Source organism: Lithobates pipiens, unplaced genomic scaffold, assembly GCF_037356315.1.
Source record: "Lithobates pipiens isolate NorthernLeopardFrog02 unplaced genomic scaffold, aLitPip1_a1.2 Scaffold_16, whole genome shotgun sequence".
Lineage (NCBI taxonomy): Eukaryota > Metazoa > Chordata > Amphibia > Anura > Ranidae > Lithobates > Lithobates pipiens.
In genome coordinates this window covers 375,905,971-375,929,420 of record NW_027507748.1, presented here as the reverse complement: position 1 = coordinate 375,929,420, position 23,450 = coordinate 375,905,971, and the positions used below count along the sequence as shown (strand labels likewise).

The following is a 23,450-nucleotide window of genomic DNA, read 5'->3' as shown; positions in this document are numbered from 1 at the left end:
TGAGGGCAGATGGATTCCAGGAAGTAAATGCTACATGAATCATTTGCCCCTACTCAAGATGGCCACAGCCAGAAATGCTAGGGGGTGTTAATCAAAGTGATTTCTGAACAAAAAGCATGGAGATGTGGATGGATGAGCGAGTTTGCTTTAATAAATAAAATTAATTAAATGGTGTTTTTGTTTTGTGGCACTCAGATGCAATGAAGATCCGCTTTAAGATACTATGCATGTTCTAGTGTGGATCAGTAAGCCAGGAAAAGCTATGTATAAATTAACATTTTACAAACTACTTAAATGACATGTAAACCAGGAAACGTATCTGTGAGAAAAGCCCATGGGATTTGTAAATTAGAGAACCCCAACTACCATCATATCCTTGAGTAATCGCAATCATTCAGAATGGAGATCTAACATCCTTGGTTTTTAATGCAAGCTTGCTGCATATCCATATTAATAAAGTCAAGATCCATATTTAGGCACATAAACCTGTTCAATTTATGCATACACACATACATATTCACGACCAAGACCTTTTAAACCCTCTTGTCTTGCATTGTATTGTAACTGTACTGTTTCCCATTATGTATTAAAGCATTGCGCAAACTATAGAAATCCTGTATAAAAAGAATCAATCTACGTGTGGCTTAACTAACATTTCTGCCAATTCCTTGTATCTGAGTAGTTTGCATTTCATTGCATAGATAAAAGGATAAGTGCAGATGTGGTGAAAGCTCTGCGCAACCGATGTTGCTTAGGACTTGTAGAAAGGACATGCAATTACACAACGGCATAGCACCATGTGTTCCAGTCTGGCTTACTGTGGATTTATAAAAGCGTGTGTCATCACATATACATGTCAGCTTTTGCTGGGAAGGTGTCATTTCCAAGTAGATAGGACCAAGCCATGTCATACCCCTGCTGCAGGCCAACAGATGTCACTAACTAAAAGATTTGACTCTTGAAGGTTCCTAGCGCTTGCTATGACCCCTGTATTGTGCAAACACTGCACTGCTGTGGATGTCTTTCTTCTCCAACTACTCACAAATACAGCAATAAATTCCCTAGGAATCCATGGGTTAATAACTCTTTCAGATGTAATGCCAGCAGATTGTCACATGACCTGTGCTATTTTTAGCAGCCATCCTTTTTTCTTGTGTACTCTCTCGCTCTCTTCCTCTCTGCTAGAGCAGAGCCACTGAACTGGAATCAGCTGTGATTCTTTCTCAAATGCTCACTACTCTTCATCTTGTTACAGGGAAGAGGGCGAACAGGTGGAGATTAATAGACTGCACACATGTACACGAGTGGTCGAAGCAACAAGGACATAAATAATAGTTCAAGAAGGTATTTCAATACAATGACAACTGCTGACAACTGCTCAACGGAGGGAGAAAAACAGGATGTTATGTGACAACTGATGGGGTCGTAAAGGAAATAAATCCTTTACAGTCAGCATCATTTTAAGTCTTCACATGTAGTTAACACAAACAAGGGTCATGCTGCATAGAAAGATCCCTAGATATGCTTGTTTACTGGCATGAGTGGGAGTTGTGGCACAGGTTACCTCTCCATGATAAAGTCCTTTCATCAGTCTTCGTAATTATTACAACCACATGATTTATGTGGACAAAACTGTGGATAAAGCATCCTATAAAAGGAAACCTGCAATGAGAACAATATAGGACCTGCCACTGTTTACCTCCTTTAATAATGCTAGCTTTGATCTCAGTACGTTCTGAGTCATTGACCTGGAACAAGCAAAGTCAGAGCTGTATGGTTCTTTCAGGTCAGTGACCAAAAAAATACAGGAGCTACTGAATTACTAGAGAGGCCAAGGAACTAAAATGGGAAGGGAGGTCAGCAATGACAACCTCCATATCTTTGTCAATACAGGTTACATTTAAATTGCAGGGCTGACTAACCTGATTGGGTTAGGCAAGTACAGTGCACCCGGAAAGTATTCACAGTGCTTCACTTTTTCCACATTTTATGTTACAGTTCTATTCCAAAATGGATTAAATTCATTTTTTTCCTCAAAGTTCTACAAACAATACACCATAATGACAACATGAAAGAAGTGTATTTGAAATCTTTGCAAATTAATTAAAAATAAAAATAAATAAAAAAATAAAATCCCATGTACACAAGTATTCAGAGTCTTTTCTCAATCCTCTGTTGAAGCACCTTTGGCACCAATTACAGCCTCAAGTCTTGAGTATGATACTACAAGCGCGGAACACCTATTTTTGGGCAGTTACTCCCATTCTTCTTTACAGGGCCTCTCAAGAGCCATCAAGGTTGGATGGGGAGCGTCGGTGCACAGCCATTTTCAGATCTCTCCAGAGATTTTCAACCAGGTTCAAGTCTGGGCCACTTAAGGACATTCACAGAGTTGTCCCGTAGCCACTCCTTGGTTATCTTGGCTGTATGCTTAGGGTCATTGTCCTGTTGGAAGATGAACCTTTGCCCCAGTTTGAGGTCCAGAGCGCTCTGGAGCAGGTTTTCATCAAGGATGTTTCTGTACATTGCTGCATTCATCTTTTCCTCAATCATGACTAGTTTCCCAGCTCCTGCCACTGAAACATTCAGAGATCGTGATGCTCCCACCACCATGCTTCACTATAGGGATGGTATTGGCCAGGTGATGAGCAGTGCCTGGTTACCTCCAGACATGTTGTTTGCCATTCATTCCAAAGATTTCAATCTTTGTTTCATCTGACCAGAGAATTTTGTTTCTCATGGTCTGAGGGTCCTTCATGTGCCTTTTGGCAAATTCCAGGTGGGCTGTCATTTGCCTTTTACCGAGGCTTGGTTTCCAGTTGGCCAATCGACTATACAGGCCTGGTTGGTGGAGTGCTGCAAAGATGATTGTTCTTCTGGAAGGTTCTCCTCATGCCACAGAGGATCACTGGAGCTCTGTCGGAGTGACCATTGGGTTCTTAGTCACCTCCCTAAGTCCCTTCTCCCCCGATCGTTCAGTTTAGCTAGGCAGCCCGCTCTAGGAAGTGTCCTGGTGGTTCCAAACTTCTGTCTGTACACTGTATCTATCTGACCAAAGCATAATTCAGGTCAAATATTTCTTTATGCAACTATTGTGTAGTACAATACAAAACATACTACAATGTCCAATGACACAGAAGAAAAATATATATATCAGGGCTGTGGGTTAATCAATGTTTAAATGACATGAAATAAACAAAAATGTAAAAAAGTAAATACCAGGGCAGGGTGGGGGGATGGTGCACGGAGTACAATGGTCGAGCTGTACATAAAGTCACAACTTTTCTCATAAGCTTCCGATGCAGTGATGATGGCTTCGAAGTAATTTCACATGTTCTATTGCAATAGTTGAATACATATACATATACATATATATATATATATATATATATATATATATATATATATATATATATATATATATATATATATATATACACACACACATACAGTATCTCACAAAAGTGAGTACACCCCTCAGATTTTTGTAAATATTTTATTATATTTTTTCATGTGATAACACTGAAGAAATTACACTTTACTACAATATAAAGTAGTGCGTGTACAGCTTGTATAACAGTGTAAATTTGCTGTCCCCTCAAAATAACTCAACACACAGCCATGTCTAAACCGTTGGCAACAAAAAGATTACACTTTGGTCCAAATTGGGCCCATAGTGTCAATATTGTGTGTGGCTACCACTACTTTCCAGCACTACCTTAACCCTCTTGGGCATGGAGTTCACCGGAGCTTCACAGATTGCCACTGGAGTCCTCTTCCACTCCTCCCCCATATTGGAATATGACAGAATATTTAGATCTTATATAATTTGTTTCTTTAGACTCATCACGTGCCTGCTCCTGATGAGTGGCTACAAGCCATGAAACTTGTAGAGCTACAAAGATGCAGAGTTTTGTACCACCCATGTGGTCATCAGAATTTTTGTATATTATTTTTACAATTTTATCAATCTTCACTGGGAATAGTGAGGCCATAGACCATGCAGGCAATACCTTGCCATTAACGTTTATATATTTATTAATTTTGGTGGATTCCAGTAAATTATTGTGCAATACAGTTGATATTCATATTATGTTTTATCATGTGGTAACTATACCCCAACCGTTATGTATATCCATGTTATGTACTAATACCCCTTCTACATGTCCACCTGTATTCAGTTGCTGCTGCGTTTTTCATGTAAAGTCCCACCCTTATGCCCTATAATTTTCGACAACACGGAGCTGGTGGATGTTAGAGACCTTGCGCACCTCCACCTTCCGTTTGAGGATGTCCCACAAATGCTCAATAGGGTTTACACTACCGTTCAAAAGTTTGGGGTCACCCAAACAATTTTGTGTTTTCCATGAAAAGTCACACTTATTCACCACCATACGTTGTGAAATGAATAGAAAATAGAGTCAAGACATTGACAAGGTTAGAAATAATGATTTGTATTTGAAATAACATTGTTTTTACATCAAACTTTGCTTTCGTCAAAGAATCCTCCTTTTGCAGCAATTACAGCATTGCACACCTTTGGCATTCTAGCTGTTAATTTATTGAGGTAAGCTGGAGAAATTGCACCCCACGCTTCTAGAAGCAGCTCCCACAAGTTGGATTGGTTGGATGGGCACTTCTGGCGTACCATACGGTCAAGCTGCTCCCACAACAGCTCAATGGGGTTCAGATCTGGTGACTGTGCTGGCCACTCCATTACCGATAGAATACCAGCTGCCTGCTTCTGCTGTAAATAGTTCTTGCACAATTTGGAGGTGTGTTTAGGGTCATTGTCCTGTTGTAGGATGAAATTGGCTCCAATCAAGCGCTGTCCACTGGGTATGGCATGGCGTTGCAAAATGGAGTGATAGCCTTCCTTATTCAGAATCCCTTTTACCCTGTACAAAGCTCCCACCTTACCAGCACCAAAGCAACCCCAGACCATCACATTACCTCCACCATGCTTAACAGATGGCGTCAGGCATTCTTCCAGCATCTTTTCATTTGTTCTGCGTCTCACAAACGTTCTTCTTTGTGATCCAAACACCTCAAACTTGGATTCATCCGTCCACAACACTTTTTTCCAGTCTTCCTCTGTCCAATGTCTGTGTTCTTTTGCCCATCTTAATCTTTTTCTTTTATTGGCCAGTCTCAGATATGGCTTTTTCTTTGCCACTCTGCCCTGAAGCCCAAAATCCCGCAGCCGCCTCTTCACTGTAGATGTTGACACTGGTGTTTTGCGGGTACTATTTAATGAAGATGCCAGTTGGGGACCTGTGAGGCGTCTGTTTCTCAAACTAGAGACTCTAATGTGCTTATCTTCTTGCTTAGTTGTGCAACGCGGCCTCCCACTTCTTTTTCTACTCTGGTTAGAGCCTGTTTGTGCTGTCCTCTGAAGGGAGTAGTACACACCGTTGTAGGAAATCTTCAATTTCTTTGCAATTTCTCGCATGGAATAGCCTTCATTTCTAAGAACAAGAATCAAGAATAGACTGTCGAGTTTCAGATGAAAGTTCTTTTTCTGGCCATTTTGAGCATTTAATTGACCTCACAAATGTGATGCTCCAGAAACTCAATCTGCTCACAGGAAGGTCAGTTTTGTAGCTTCTGGAAGGAGCTAGACTGTTTTTAGATGTGTGAACATGATTGCACAAGGGTTTGCTAATCATCAATTAGCCTTCTGAGCCAATGAGCAAACACATTGTACCATTAGAACACTGGAGTGATAGTTGCTGGAAATGGGCCTCTATACACCTATGTAGATATTGCACCAAAAACTAGACATTTGCAGTTAGAATAGTCATTTACCACATTAGCAATGTATAGAGTATATTTGTTTAAAGTTAAGACTAGTTTAAAGTTAGCTTTATTGAAAAGTACAGTGCTTTTCCTTCAAAAATAAGGACATTTCAATGTGACCCCAAACTTTTGAACGGTAGTGTAGGTCTGGAGACATGCTTGGGCAGTACATAACCTTTACCCTCAGCTTCTTTAGCAAGGCAGTGGTTGTCTTGGAGGTGTGTTTGGGGTTATTATGTTGGAATACTGCCCTGCAGCCCAGTCTCCGAAGGGAGGAGACCATGCTCTACTTCAGTATGTCACAGTACATATTGGCATTCATGGTTCCCTCAATGAACTGTAGCTCCCCAGTGTCGGCAGCACTTATGCAGCCCCAGACCATGACACTCTCACCACCATGCTTGACTGTAGGCAAGACAAACTTGTCTTTGTACTCCTCACCTGTTTGCCACCACACACACACTTGACACTATCTGAACCAAATAAGTTTATCTTGGTCTCATCAGACCACAGGAAATGGTTCCAGTAATCCATGTCCTTAGTCTGCTTGTTTTCAGGAAACTGTTTGCGGACTTTCTTGTGCATCATGTTTAGAAGAGGCTTCCTTCTGGGCCATGCAGACCAATTTGATGCAGCGTGCAGAGTTTAGTCTGAGCACTAACAGGCTGACCCCCCCACCCCTTCAACCTCTGCAGCAATGCTGGCAGCACTCATACGTCCATTTCCCAAAGATGACCTCTGGATAGGACGCTAAGCACGTGCACTCAACTTCTTTGGTTGACCATGCCGAGACCTGTTATGCGTGGAACCTGTCCTTTTAAACCGCTGTATGGTCTTGGCCACCATGCTGCAGCTCAGGTTCTTTGCAATGTTCTTATAGCCTAGGCCAAGGCCATCTTTATGTATTTTTTTTTCAGAGCCTCAGAGAGTTCCTTGCCATGAGGCGCCATGTTGTACTTCCAGTCACCAGTATGAGTAAGAGAGATCACACCAAATTTAACACACCTGCTCCCCATACACACCTGTGACCTTGCAACACTAACGAGTTACTAGACACTAGGGAGGATAAATGGCTAATTGGACCCAATTTGGACATTTTCACTTATGAGTGTACTCAATTTTATTGCCAGCGGTTTAGACATTAATGGCTGTGTGCTGAGTTATTTTGAGGGCATGGAAAATGTACACGGTTATACAAGCTGTACACTCACTACTTTACATTGTAGCAGAGTCTTATTTCTTCAGTGTTGTCACATGAAAAATTAAAATATATAATAAAATATATACAAAAATCTGAGGGGTGTACTCACTTTTGTGAAATAATATATATATATATATATATATATATATATATATATATATATATATACACACACAGTATTGGGCAAAAGTCTTAGGCAGGTGTGAAAAAATGCTGGAAATTAGGAATGATTTCAGAAATAGATGTGTTAATCGATAAAAATAAACTTAACAAAATGGAAAGTAAATGAACATTAGAGAAATACAAATCAAATCAATATTTGGCGTGACCAACCTTTGCCTTCAAAACAGCAGTAATTCTTCAATTTGTCTAGTTACACTTGCACAGTTTTTGAAGCAACTCGGCAGGTAGGTTGTTCCTGTCGTCTTGGAGAAATAACCACAGATCTTATATTGATGTACAGTAAGCTGCCTCAAATCCTTCTGTATCTTCATGTTACCCCAGACAGACTCAAGGATGTTAAGATCAGGGCTCTGTGGGAGCCAAACTACTACTTTCAGGACTCCTTGTTCTTCTTTGACTGAAGATAGTGCTTAATGACATTGGCTGCATATTTGGGGCCAGTGACATGCCTCTCTGATGGTATAGCACAGTGATGGCAAACCTTGGCACCCCAGATGTTTTGGAACTACATTTGCCAGGATGCTCAACTACACTGCAGAGTGCATGAGCGTCATGGGAAATGTAGTTCCAAAACATCTAGAGTGGCTCGCCATCAATGGTATAGCATGATGGATAAGTATCTGCCTGTATTACTCTGAATTGAGGACACATTGATCACGATCAAATTTCCAATTCCATTTGCAGAAATGCAGCTCCAAACTTGCAAGAAACCTCCACCATGTTTCCTGGTTGCCTGTAGACACTCTCCAGCCCTTTGTGAACAAACTGCCTCTGGCTACAGCCAAATATTTCACATTTTGACTCATCATTCCAGAAGACCTGCTGTCATGTTTCTCTACCCTAGTTCCTATGTTTTCATGCATAGGTGAGTCGATTAGCCTTGTTTCCATGTCCTATGACCAAAAACATAAGAACTGGGGTGCAGAAAATGGCAGCAGGTGCTCTGGACTATATATTTGGCTGTAGCCAGAGGCAGTTTGTTGGCAAAGGGCTGTAGAGCAGCTACAGGCAACAGTGAAGCATGGTGGAAGTTCCATGCAAGCTTGAAGCTGCATTTCTGCAAATTGCTTTGGAAATTTGGTAAGGACCAATGGTGTCTTCATTGCTAAGAAATACAGGCAGATTACTTATCCATAACAAAACAACAAAATCTTGCGAGCCTTAAAGAACCGTCTACCAATCTGCCACTATCAAGCTGCAAACGTTAAACATATCTCATACATTCGTGCACAATAAAAACTAAAATAAATATACCATATCCATAATGCAATACCATCAGGAGGCATGTGATTGGCGCTAAATGTATTGTGCAGCAGGACAATGACCCTAAACAGCCAATGTCATTAAGAACTATCTTCAGTGTAAAGAACAAGGGAGTGATGGTTTGATCTCAACATCATTGAGTCTGTATGGGATTACAAGAAAAGATAGAAGGATTGAGGCAGCCTACAGAGGGGGAAAAAAAAGTATTTGATCCCCTGCTGATTTTGTACATTTGTCCATTGACAAAGAAATGATCAGTCTATAATTTTAATGGTGGGTTTATTTTAACAGTGAGAGACAGAATAACAAAAATATCCAGAAAAACGCATTTAAAAAAAAAGTTATAAATTGATTTGCATTTTAAGGAGGGAAATTAGTATTTGACCCCTTCGCAAAATATGACTTAGTACTTGGTGGCAAAATCCTTGTTGGCAATCACAGGTAAAACGTTTCTTGTAGTTGGCCACCAGGTTTGCACACATCTCAGGAGGGGTTTTGTCTCCTCTCCAAGTCATTAAGATTTTGAGGCTGATGTATGATAACTCGAACCTTCAGCTCCCTACACATTTTCTATGGGATTAAGGTCTGGATACTGGCTAGGCCACTCCGGGACCTTAATGTGCTTCTTCTTGAGACACTCCTTTGTCATGCTGGAACACCCACCCAGGCCCATTTTCAATGCCCTGGTTGAGGGAAGGAGGGTCTCACCCAAGATTTCACGGTACATGGCCCCATCCATCGTCCCTTTGATGCATTGAAGTTGTTCTGTGCCCTTAGCAGAAAAAACACCCCCAAAGCATAATGTTTCCACCTCCATGTTTGACGATGGGGATGATGTTCTTGGGGTCTCAGGCAGCATTCCTCCTCCTCCAAACACGGTGAGTTGAGTTGATGCCAAAGAGCTTGATTTTGGTCTCATTATCTGACCACACCTCTTTCACCTAGTTCTCCTCTGAATCATTCAGATGTTCATTACCAAATTTCAGACGGGTCCGTTTATGTGCTTTCTTGAGCAGGGACCTTACGGCACTGCAAGATTTCAGTCCTTCATGGCGTAGTGTGTTACCAATTGTTTTCTTGGTGACCATTGCCCCAGCTGCCTTGCGATCATTGACAAGATTCTCCTGTGTAGTTCTGGGCTGATTCCTCACTGTTCTCATGATCATTGAAACTTCACGAAGTGAGATTTTGCATGAAGCCCCAGACTGAAGGAGATTGGCAGTTATTTTGTGTTTCTTCCATTTGCGAATAATCGCACCGATTGTTGTCACCCTCTCACCAAGCTGCTTGGTGATGGTCTTGTAGCCCATTCCAGCCTTGTGTAGGTCTACAAACTTGTCCCTGACATCCTTGGACAGCTCTTTGGTCTTGGCCATGGTGGAGAGACTGGATCGGATTGATTGCTTCTTTTATAGAGGTAACAAGCTGAGATTAGCAGCACTCCCTTTAAGAGAGTGCTCCTAATCTCAGCTCGTTACCTGTATAGAAGATACCTGGGAGCCAGAAATCTTGCTGATTAAAAGGGGATCAAATACTTAATTTACCATTAAAATGCAAATCAATTTATAACTTTCTTGAAATGCGTTTTTCTGGATATTTATCTTGTTATTCTGTCTCTCATTGTTAAAATAAACTTACTTTTAAAATTATAGACTGATCATTTCTTTGTCAGTGGGCAAACGTAAAAAATCAGTAGGGGATCAAATACTTTTTTCCCTCACTGTACATACACAGAAGATCTGTAGTTCTTCAAGATGTTTGGAACAACCTTCCTGCCAAGTTCCTTCAAAAATTGTGTGCAAGTGTACTTAGAAGAAATTATTTGGTTTTGAAGGCAAATGGTGGTCACACCAAATATTGATTCGATTTGGATCCCTCTTCTGTTCATTTACTTTCCATTTTGTTAATTGGCAAAAATAAACTATTAACCCTTCTATTTCTGAAAGCATACAGCTCAACCTCACAGGACAGAGTATACAGCTCAGCCTCACAGATCAGGGTATATAGCGCAACATCACATATCAGGGTATAATGCTCAGCCTCACAGATCAGAGTATATAGCTCAGCATTACAGATCAGGGTATATAGCTTAGCTTTACAGATCAGGGTATATATATCTCATCATTACAAATCAGGGTATATAGCTTAGCATTACAGATCAGGGTGTGCCGGTACACATCATCTGTCCTGTATACAACTAGCTATACACAAACCTTCCTTCCTGTATATAGAGACCTTCCTCCATCATCAGGGAGTGCAGATATACATCATGTGTCCTATATCCAGCTATATATACAGTAATAGGACAGATAATGTATATCTGCAGTCAGTGATAATGGAGGAGGGTCTCTATATAAAGTAAGGAAGAAGGTGGGTGTATATAGCTGTATACACTACATAGGACAGATGTACACAATTTGTGTATACACCTATATATGCACACATTTTGATATAAAAACATCCAGGAACACTGACACCTTCTGGCTGACCCTCAGTACTTGCCAGAAATCCCCATAATTTATCCTGTTACAAAGCATTGCATGATTGCAGCCAGCCACTGCCACGTGGCACACTCACTGACACCCTGATGCTCCAGCCTTGTAATCAGTCATCCGCCCTGGACCCAGCCTGCATGACTCAGGTGAAGTTGAGAGTGGACACTGGAGACTGAGAGATGCGAGTGTCTGTGGAGTGGCGGCTGTCATGTCTCAGTGAATTTGTCCGATTACCGCTGTGCCGACACTTAAGCTAGCTTACCTTTAGGAGGAAGGAATCACAAAAGTGGCACTCAGCCTCAGGCCTTGCTCAATCCACCACCCACAGTCTGTCCACAGCACAGTGAGTGGTGGGAAACCGGTAGCGATGCAGCAGTGCCGCAAAAAGAACCACCTACCGCCCTTCAGTCCCCGGCAAAATAATAAAAGCATAGGAGGCCAGAGACAAATGATTGTAAAGTGGGAGTTTTTGCAGGCACATCGCTTGTGCCCCGAACACTCCCTAAACACAAGCAAATCAGCTTCCCAGTTGCAATCAGCTGATTGCAAGCTGGGAAAGCTTCCCTTAGACTGCTGTGTGTCCGGCGTCTGGACACTCTTAAAGTGACCTTTTTTTGTGCATAGTTTGGGGGGCGGCGCCCCTGCACTCCCTATTGATGGGCCACCACTGCTTGCATGCAAAACACGGCCCTCAAAGTACACCTGTGTGAAAAAGGCGTTATTGGTACCTGCATGAACTTCAGATTTGGCACTGCACCCTGCATACCTTGTACTACTAGATCACTGGAAGCAAGCCACACAACTGGCATTTTCACATTTAGAAGTGAACAATGGACAGTCTAAACATTTCTCTTAGCACAGATGACCTTTAAAGCATGTTTAGGTATAATTTTTATAGCAGAAGTTACATTGATCCAACTTGAACCAATGTAAGTATTGACCGCTCCCTGGGGATGCTTCAAATCACTGTACTAGTCGTGACTACAATAGCGATAGCAGCAGTCTTCCAGGTCCACTACCAAGTGGCTTCCCTTCTGCATATTAACTATAAAGGGTTGCTCGATCGCCACTTCCACCATTCAGAGACTCCTAGTATTTTTTGAACGAATACAAGGCCTTCCCTATTAGTTTTTACTTGGGGATAAAATGTTGGAATTGGTAAAAAGAAAAAACGTTGGACTCATGCTCTAAGCAGTTCAAGGAAATGTTAAAGTAGCAATTGGCACATTACTAATTTTTAAATTGCTTGATTAAAATAATATTGTTAATTGCTATAATAATTTGCAAATGCTGTGTGCAAAAGTATGAACAAACACACCAGCTTGTTTTCTGTTGCTATAAGTGGTTTCCATGGGTTTGCCTTGGATATTTCTGTGTGCTTTTACAATGAAACAAGTACGTGGTCATTATTTAATTTTTTAAATTTTTAATTGAAAGCATTCTTAATTTACAGCATTTTTTCACACCTGCTTAAAACTTTTGCACAGTACTGTACATATATACATGATATACTTCGGATGTATGCATTTCAAACTTTGTTAATGAGCCATTTAAAGCTTGAATAAAGCTATGGAATATCAAGACTGTCTCTACAATTGTGGGCTTGTTGTTGTGAATTGATGTATGTTGGCTGTGTAGGATGATATGCAATAAATCACAGTGAAATGAGAAACATAGCAATGAAGGGTATAGGAATATGACATAGTATATGCATAGGAGTAATGATCAGAAGGAAGAACAGGAAAGGAGTAGGTTGAAGGATAGGGAAAGGGAGGAAGGGCGGGCAAGCGGCAAACCCAAGTTATGTTCCCAAGTGACTCCGAAGTCACAATAAATGTTGGGGCTGAAAGAAGTTTTGATTGGAACATGTTCGGTCTGGTTGAGAGATATGCCAGATGACGTACTTCTGGTCTGGCTTTGGTGCACTTCCCGTTTCGAACCCATGCTTGATTGGGTTGGATTGAAGGGAGGAGGGTTACTGTGGTGGCATCTCCTACTTTGTCCACTTTCAGAGGATCCCTGAAAACTCATCTCTTCAGAGAAGCCTATCCGGCCCTCATCTAAAAATTGTACATTTATTTTCTCCATCAGCACATTCCCCACAGGTAATACCTCTTGTATCTCTTGACCCTCCCTCTCAGATTGTAAGCTCTAATATGAGCAAGGCTCTTTGATTCCTACTGTATTAAAGTGTATTGTATTTATACTGTCTACCCTCAAGTTGTAAAGCACTGTGTAAACTGTCGGCACTATACAGATTCTGTGTAATAATATACAGTGATCTGCTTAGTACTGGGATGCCAGATGTGCTCTTTTGGTGCTGCGTCCAGCACTTATATTTTATGCATTGTTTGCACTCTATGTACCTTAAATGTGAGTATTTTATTTTTATTTAGCATTTTATATGGTTTATTATCTGATGCCTGAGCAAGAAGCACCAATGTGGTCTTGAATTGATTTTTGTTAGTGACAGTAATGTATCCTGACTTTTTGTTTAATTAATCATGATGCATCAATGATATCTTGCACACATTTGCATGGTGCAACATTCAAAAAACTAAAATGCAAAACTCGATAAAACTGCATTCATAAATGTCTCCACGCTCTCTATTTGTCCTGTTCACCACTGTCGAGGGATTACAAGTGAAGGAAAATCCAAAATTGTTTATATTGTTATCAGAAACGGATTAATGGGAAAAATCATCCAATTTTTCTGTTGACAACTGTCCAAGAAAGAGTTCCTCCCATTTATTTTTGTGCCCATAGGATAGGACATTAAGGGACACATTGCCAATAAGCCAAGAACGTTTTGGCATTAAATATACTGTAAGAAGCCTATATTGCATGTATAATGTTATTTTACCCACACACTCATATGGAGAGATATGACCAAAACCTGTGATAACTGTACCCAATATTAGACTTCTTTATTCTAAGGACAAAAAAATAATAGTTCTGCAGAAAAGGGGAAACTGCAGGATTTTTCTATAACTGTGTCCTATGCCAGCATCATGACATTTGCAAGAACATTACTTGAATAACAAGCTGGTAACAAGTTCAGGAGGGTGGGGATGTCTACGAGATGAATTCAGATTTCCTCATCCTGTTGCTATGCATTCTAGTGCAAATTGTTATTTTGCAGATTTTCTAAATAAACAATTAACACTCTCTACTTGTGTGAAGAAATAAAAGCAGAATCTTGCTTTTCTTTACTATTTTATTACTGCCATTTTTAATTATTCAATATAAAAAAAGTATGATCAGGAAAAAAATAGGATTATTTGTACTCTCTTTTGTCTGCCTTTGTCAGAGGACACAGCTCAGCTTTAGATCATCACCTACTGGGTAAAGTGCCACCTACAAGAGTAGGACACTAGGAACCAAATAAAAAATAAAAGCCAGTCCAAGGTAAAACCCCTCCACACTGTGGAACAAGCTCAGATAAATGACATAGCAGTGGTAAAAACAACTGCTCCACCTTATGTGGTAGAAAAATGAGGAGATGGGCAATGGAGAAGTAATGAAGGCATACTGCCCTGGGGCCTCACACTACACAAAATACATCCGCCGAAGTACGATAATAAATCTTACAAGATTGAGGTCTTGCGAGCCTTAAAGCCTAACTCCAGAAACCTAAAAACCCTTCCTTGCAGTGGGGCTGTCTAGGGAAGGAGTGTCAAACTCAATTTCACTGTGGGCCGCATCGGCATTATAGTTCCCCTTAAAGGGCCAGTTGTATCTGCCATGGTGTTCTGTTTGGGCAGTCTCCAATAAAGTTTTTTATAGATGTGTCAGGGCTGGGCTCTTAGTATTCCTCTTCTCAGTGCCCTGGCTGCTCAGCTGTAGGATTATTGCCAGCACTAATTTTTTCTACAGTGGCTCACCTGGTAATCATTACCTGCTCATCAGTCCAGCCTACAGCCAGCCCCTTGCTATTTAAGCTACTTTGCTCATTCCTTTGGGGCCTTCGTCTAGTCAACATATACGGAGTGTCCCTATTAACCACTTGACCACTGGGCACTTAAACACCCTTAATAACCAGACCAATTTTCAGCTTTTGGTGCTCTCACATTTTGAATGACAATTACTCAGTCATGCAACACTGGACCTATATGAAATTTTTGTCCTTTTTTTCACACAAATAGAGCTTTCTTTTGGTGGTATTTAATCACCTCTCAGTTTTTTATTTTTTGTGCTATAAAAGAAAAAAGACCGAAAATTCTGCGAAAAAATTAATTTTTCTTCGTTTCTGTTATAAAATTTAGCAGATTAGTAATTTTTTCTTCATAAATTTTGGCCAAAATTTATACTACTACATATCTTTGGTAAAAATAAGTACAAATTGGTGGATATTATTTGGTCTTTGTGAAAGTTATAGAGTCCACAAGCTATGCTGCCAATATCTGAAAATTGATCACACCTGAAGGACTGACGGCCTATTTCAATTCTTGAGACCCTAACATGCCAGAAAAGTACAAATACCCCCCAAATGACCCCTTTTTGGAAAGAAGACATTCCAATGTATTTAGTAAGAGGCATGATGAGTTTTTTGAAGTTGTCATTTTTTCCCACAATTCTTTGCAAAATCAAGATTTTTTTTCCCTTTTTTTTTTTTCCACAAAATTGTCATATTATCAGGTTATTTCTCACACACAGCATATGCATACCACAAATTACACCCCAAAACACATTCTGCTATTACTCCCGAGTACGGCGATACCACATGTGTGAGACTTTTACACAGTGTGGCCACATACAGAGGCCCAACATGCAGGGAGCGCCATCAGGCGTTCTGGAGCACCCAGGACAATTCTGACATTTCTCTCCTACATGTAAAAATTATCATTTATTTGCTAGAAAATTACAGAGAACCCCAAAACATTATATATATTTTTTTTAGCAAAGACCCTGGAGAATACAATGGTGGTCGTTGCAAATTTTTATCTCACACGGTATTTGCGCAGCAATTTTTCGAACGCGTTTTTTTGGGGGAAAAAACAGTTTTGTGCTTAAAAAAAACAAAAAAACAGTAAAAGTTAGCCCAATTTTTGCATAAAGTGAAAGATGAAGTTATGCTGAGTAAATAGATATCGAACATGTCACTCTTCAAAATTGCACATGCCCATGGAATGGCGCCAAACGTCGCTACTTAAAAAATCCCCATAGGCAACGCTTTAATTTTTTTTTACTGGTTACATGTTTTGAGTTGCAGAGGAGGTCTAGGGCTAGAATTATTGCTCTCGCTCTAACGTTCGCGGCGATACCTCACATGTGTGGTTTGAACACCGTTTTCATATGTGGGCGGGGCTTACGTATGCGTTCGCTTCTGCATGCGATCACATGGGGACAGGGGCGCTTTAAAAAAAAATTATTTTTTTTATTGTTCATTTTACTTTATTTATTTTAGTTTGACATTTTTTTCCCCAAAAATAAATTTTTTAACACTTTTATTCCTATTACAAGGAATGTAAACATCCCTTGTAATAGGAATATGGGGTGACAGGTCCTCTTTACAGTGAAATCTGGGGGTCAATATGACCCCACATCTCACCTCTAGGCTGGGAAGCCTGAAATAAAAAAAAAAAAAAAAAAAAAAAGATTCTGGCTTTGATCGTACTGGCGAGTTGGTAGAAGCACCGGAGGGCGGTGAGGGGTGGGGGGTGTCTATGGCTGGGTATTGCAGGGTATAACCGAGTATGGCTGGGTATCTCAGAGTATGGCTGGGTATGGCAATTTATGGCAGGGTATTGGGGGGTATTGCAGAGTATTGGGTGTATTGCAGAGTAATGGCAGGGTACTGCAGAGTATTGGGGGGTACTGCAGAGTATTGGGGGGTACTGCAGAGTAATGGCAGGGTACTGCAGAGTATTGGGGGGTACTGCAGAGTATTGGGGGGTACTGCAGAGTAATGGCAGGGTACTGCAGAGTAATGGCAGGGTACTGCAGAGTAATGGGGGGTACTGCAGAGTAATGGCAGGGTACTGCAGAGTATTGCAGGGTATTGCAGAGTATTGGCAGGGAATTGAAGGGTTAAATTCGGTGAGCAGCGATGTGGGCACTGCAGATGCAGCCCACATCGCTGCTGACACCGATCTCTTTCCCCTCCGCTGTACCGATCGGTACAGAGAGGGGGAGGGAGGAACATAACATAACATGACGCCGGTTTGTTTACAAGTGATCACTCCATCATTTGACGGAGCGATCACGTGGTAAACGGCCGCGACGAGCGCCCGTTTACCGTGATCCGTGATGCGCCGGGTCTACTGGATGGTCCACTGGCCGGGTCACGGATGTCTCGTGTGCGCGCCCCAGGGGGTGCGCGAGAGCAGAATTCTGGGAGGCCGTTAATTAACGGCCTCTCAGAGTTAAACAACCGCCCAGCTGCCAGAGTCTGTTGAATGATGAGACCAGGGGATGTAGAGACAAGGGCGTGCTGAGGCTGCACAAAGATGCAGGATCTGTAGAAGTTCTGTCCTTTTCTCTGTTGCTTTCTACTGGGGTGGGGGGCAGAGACAAGCCTTTCCACGGCTGCATGGAGAAGCACAGGATCAGGCTGAGGAGTTCTATCCTCCTCTCTGCTGCCAACTGTTGACACAAGGTGGGGGGCGGAGACAGGTGGGGATGCCTCAGCTGCAGGAGAGGTGCAAAGGCCACATTAAATAGCTTGGCGGGCCAGATTTGGCCCTCTGGCCTTGTGTTTGACACCTGTGGTCTAGGTCAGCCTTGTTTCTGCCTTGCCATCTGGATTCTTTGGGATGCCTTGGCAAAATGTCTAAAAATTGCAAACAGGCCAGCAAATTGATCAAGGCTGCCTTTTTGTTACACAAAACTACATGTTATTGTACATCATTACAACCTTGGGGGTGCCATGCAGGCCAGATGCTGGCATCTTAACAGATGATTCATTGGTCAATAGGAAGGATGTAAGGTGCCCGAATGGCTTTCTTGTTTGTCCCATTCCTACCTCTATCAGCATTAGGGTGATATTAGAGGAGTGAAGGAGATAAACAGAGGGGGAAGAGAAACACTGGATTACCAGTGTGCAAAGGTATATTTGCTCTGTAAGAATAAATCACCTCTAATGTTGGGCGTGCTACATTTGAATGCTGCTGCAATGTGTAAAACTATCAGTTTAGCTTTTAAATTTTAGAATGGGTGCCTTGAAATTGTACAGAAATTGAAATGGTGCCTTGACTGAAAAAATGTTGAGAAACACTGGTTTAGGGGGTTGGAAAAACAAACCGTTTTACTTACCAGATTCTCCACTGCCCAAGCAGATTCCATTCCCCCTATGCTTTGACGGGGGACTGTTATGCTAGGGTTCCTGCATTGGTCTTGATGACCTCAGAGGATCTTAGACCGCTGAACAATAGGGGAGAAGAGGCTGCAGGGAATGGTCTAGCAGTGTAGAGATTTCTGTTGGAGTAGAGAACCAGGCAAGTAAAAATGGTTTACTAAGTCCCCTTGACATACGCAAGCAGTTAATCCTTGTGGTGGGGGTGCAGCCTCAATGTAAGGGAGGATTTTGTAGATTTCATGGAATTCAACTTTAAGCATAGCATGAATAACTGAATCTGATAATCCTCTCTCTCAGCTCTTGGCTTTCAACAGCTGTGAACAGGGCCGGACTTACCATTGGGCTTGACTGGGCGCAAGCCCATGGGCCCCGCCGAGATACATGTCCGAGTGTACGCGGCTCAGCTCACAGTCACGCCCAGTCCTGCCCTATGATGGACTTAACACAGGGACTGGGCGTGACTGTGAGCCGAGCACATTCGGCTATTCTCGGCTCTGCTCGGGACTGCGAAAGGACCCGAGAGCCGCTGTAACGACATATTCGGCCCATCACAGTTTGCTACGGAAGTGACGTTCCATCGCCGCCATCTTGCTACACCCCACACTCATCCACAGTAAGCATACACTAAGAAGGGGTAAAGCAAACATGTTATTACACCCACCGGAGTTTTGCATTTTAGACGTATTTATAACATTAAAGTTAGTATATAGTGAAATACAGTACTTGCAACTCTCAGTACTTACTACTTAGATGTTGAATTTTAAAAGCAGCGAACTTCTGTCAGATTAGCAAACCTGTGAGATGAGCAGGGTTGCCACTGCTTTTAAAATTCAAGATCTAAGTCCTGTATTTCACTATATAAACTGACTTTACTGAATGTGTAAAATGCAAAACTCCGGTGGGTGTAACAACATGTTCGCTTTACCCCTTCTTAGTGTATCCTTACTGTGGACGAGTGTGGGGTGTACCAAGACGGTGACGGAACGTCACTTCCGTAGCAAACTACAATGGGTCGCTGAATATGTCGTTACACTGCCGAGAGGACCCGAGAGCCGTTGAGATACACAGGACTCTGTATCTCGGTGGCGCCATTTTTAAACTTCAAGACTGCAATGACGACAAGGCTGCAAATGACACTGGGGCAAGGCTGAAAATAACAAGGCTACACTGACACGGCTGCAAATGACACTGGGCAAGGCTGCAAATGACACTGGACAAGGCTGCAAATGACACTGGACAAGGCTGCAGATGGGCATTTAAATGGAAGTTTTTTTCCTGAAACATCCCTGCTAAAAGTTTTTTTCCTTAAAATTCCATCCTAAACTTGGGGTGCGTGTTATACTTTGATAAATACGGTAATGTATAGAAGGTAGGGCCCGAAAATGACTCAAGCCCAGGGGCCCCTACCACCCTAAGTCCTGCCCTGGCTGTGAACAATTCCTTCAGACAACCGGTCTTTTCTTGAAGCTCTAGGTGCTAAGGAGCATCCACTACCAGAGGAACGAGACTCACATACCATGACCTGTTGGACCAATCCAGAGTCATCAAAATCAATGAAATGCCCTTCTATCCAGTGTAGCAGCTGCAGCAAAAGTTTTATTAGCGAGTAAGCATATATCAGAGTGAAGCCATCCCACAAAGTCACCAATGTGTCACCTGTGTCTAGCCAAGATTCCTTTGCTTATGCTACAAACCTGTCCACCATTCGATTGAGGCAGGGCACTAGAAGATTGACATCTGGTGTTTCCAGTCACGGGCAGATTTATTGAATAACCTTAGAATGACAGGTCCACTATCCCTTGTACGGACATTTTTGACTAAGAAATGAGACATCTGACTCTGCCCAACTCTGAAAACAAAATAGGTCCAGCACTGCTGCCGCCACACTCCTCGTACCTTCCTCACATCCTTGGATTTATATATGCCACTGTTGTGGTGTCGTCTGAATGCATCTGCACAGGGTAACTCCCCAGTAGGTGCGGGCAGTAAAGCAAAGCCCATCTAATCACTTGAAATTCTAGCAAATTGATGAGGGACAGGGATTCTTCCTACCCCCAAGAACCTTGGGTGGACCAGACACCCAGTCCTTCCCCCAGCTGCACAATTTGGCATCCATTGTCATTTTTCAGCGAAGGAGGAAAAAATTACTTCCCAAGCAGCAGCAGAAGACAGTGCAGCCAGCAAATTAGAAATGACTTTGTCCGACGACTTGATCTCCCTGTCCAGAGACAGAAGAGTCTTGTTCCACTGCGACAGGATCCCATGCTGCAACTTCCTGGAGTGGTGTTGTACATAAGGGTCTGCTTCGAAATGCTATCATGAACCTCAAAACTCACATGCAGTGGTGAATAGACCAACACCTACAACTACAAGCATGCAGTAGGTGAACATGGAACTATAGTTTATTCGACAGAAGTAACACTTTTGCCTGTTTGGCATCTTGGATCAGGTGACAGAAGTAGCAAGGACGTCTCATGAATCAAGATCCATCTGAAATCCTCCAGTCTGAATGGTGATAGACAGGTTGGACTTCAGTTCCAAATTGGACTTTGCACCAAATAGATCATCCAGGTACACGACAATTAGTAACACTCTTTACCTCAAGGCGGCTAACACTGGTGCCAATGTTTTGGTGAACACTTGGTGCACCACAAGAGTAGTGACTAAGCTGTAAACTGATAATGCTCCGCCCCTATTGTAAAGTGCAAGAGCTGCTGGTGCCTCTAATACATGGCTACATGGAAAAAAGCATCCTTGATATTGATAGATGGCAGAAGGTGCCCAATACGGGAACACCACTACCGACCAAATCAATTATATTCTGAACTTGCAAATTTTGTCAAAATCTTTTAATGCTTTGAGATCCAAGACAGGTCATGCCCCATCCTCCTTGGACACTGTGAAGATGTGTAAGTATACAGTCTTGACAATGGCTTCCGCACCTCCCACTTGAGTCCACGTAGATCAATACACAGGGCATATTGCCCTAAACTGAGCATTCAGTGGCATCTGAACTGGGGAGGTTGTCCCAAAAGCACACTAACCCCTAAACCCAACAGTAACTCCACTGAAGACAACCCTGGAGCCTTCACACTCACCATTATAAGTGCATTCTTTTTTAACCCCTAGACAACAGTGTGGGGGTTTTGGTTTTACCTAGTGTCATACTCCTGAAGGTGGCACAATACTGAGTGGGTGATTTGCTAAAGCTAAAACTTTGCATTCATAATACTATTTTGCAGTCACAATACAAAGAAGCGCTTCTACATCTCCTTGGGTTACTTGCCTGCTTTCAGTTATGCCTACCATGGAACAAAAATCTGACAGAGGTTTTAACAGTGTTGGTTTCAGTTACACTCCTTAAAGACTACTGAAGTCCTTGCAAATATATAAAATACAATTATAGCTAGCAAAAGTACATGGATCTGTTTTTATACCTTGCCACCTGTAATCACCCCATCAGCACTCAGGGGGGGAAGTTAAAAGATCAAAACTGCAAGTCAGTCATGCTCTGCTAAATTCTACAGTACTGTTTGTCTAACCGAGAAAGCGTTCAAAGACTAGTAATATGGGCCCTCTGCCACTGTCCAGTCATAGGCTAGGGTGAACCTTAGGCCACATTGTATTGCACAACTGTAGTGGAGGTCCCATGGAATACAGGACTTAGCAGAAGTAACAAATGAGACTGAATGAACAGAATTACAAAGCCTTTGGAAGGTTAAACATGTATCAAATTGGTATTTCAAACATGGGTTCTGATGTTAGCCTAGAATTCGGCTTTAACATTGCTATATAGTGGAAGTAATGCATGCCTCTTTCTGTCTTGATGTTCAGCCTTCTGGCATTTCAAATTAACAGCTCAAATGTGTACGTTTGAAATTGAATTTCCCTGGTTTAATCCTAAACCTTCTATTAAGCATTTATTGAAAGGCTTTTTATTGTGCTTTGTGAAAAGAGTCATGTCACAACTGTACTCCAAAAGCAAGCAAGCAGAATATGCAACATAATGCTTTGGAAAATAAGATGTTAAACAATCGCCAAATTGGCACTTGCATGTAGAACATGTGGTCCTATTAGTAAAATGCAGATTGCAGCATGTGTACTGAGGGAGGTACATGCCATTGACTTAAAGTGGTTGTATACCCATTTTATTTTAACATAATAAGGCCTGTCTATAATAAGGCTTACCTGTAGGTAAAATGATTATCTCCTAAACCCGTACAATTTAGGAGATATTCACTTTGCATGCAGTCGCTGACGTCAGCGGCACATGCGATGTGAATGCCCGGCTGAAGGTCTGGCAGATGCTGTCGATCCTTGCCGGGAAGACTCCCACACAAATGTGCAGGAGTGACGTCATCGCAGCTCCGGCTACTCACAGTGTTGGAGCCGCGAACCCGGAAGACAGGCCGAGGGCAAAATGTCAACTCACTCGCCGTGGACCGGCCTGCGATAGGGGAACCTCGTTCTAAGGCATTTCATTATGCCTTTGCCTTACAGGGTTTTTTGTATTGTTTTTTACATTTTTGTTTTTCTGCTGGAATACACCCGCTTTAAACATTTTTAGGCTTAGTACAGATAAAGCCCGTGATTCAGAGATAGACAGATCAGCAGCAGGCTGATACACAAGTGCACTTAGCTCTGCAAAGGCACTCCAGAGGTTTGAAGCATACACATCCCTTGTACCCTCCAGCAGCTCATTGGGCAATATCTTTTTACAACTCACTTCTAAATTATCCAGCTTTATGTAAATGTTCATTTTCAGTCTACCGATACCAGCAACAGATGTTGACCACAAAGTGCGAGTACAGTTTATTCACCCAATGTGAACTGAGTCAACTGAGAAACATTGTAACTAACTAACCTGCATTCAGATGGCATTCCTTGATCTGGAACTGTAGCTCATTTTCATTAGGTATGTCTTTCCAGGTGGCCAGGAAAACTTGACGTTCTATGTAAAGTACAACAGGAAAAGTTTAGTTTGGGGTGGGCAAGATCTGTCCATGTGTTAAAGAACATAACATTAAAACAGCCATATTCAGTTACAAGGTAGGACATGCAGCTGTTAGGTGGGCTGGGTTACAGAATGAAATAGAAAATGCACTTGCATGACTTGGCACTTAGCCAATGACAATGGTTTTAATAACTTTAAAAAAAATGAATTGGTTGGATAACCTTTTGAACTTCCAGTACATTGCCCAACATATAAGAG

At 41.9% G+C, this 23,450-nt stretch overlaps 1 protein-coding gene across 2 annotated transcripts in view; it reads right to left on the bottom strand.

Moving 5' to 3' along the window:
* The window catches only part of AP2B1 (adaptor related protein complex 2 subunit beta 1), a 178,022-nt gene that overhangs the window by 10,798 nt on the left and 143,774 nt on the right, over positions 1-23,450 (bottom strand). For both annotated transcript variants that reach the window (XM_077482163.1, XM_077482164.1), the window contains one exon: positions 23,103-23,189. In XM_077482163.1, the coding sequence (XP_077338289.1) occupies positions 23,103-23,189 (87 nt within the window). The remainder of the gene's footprint in view (positions 1-23,102; positions 23,190-23,450) is intronic.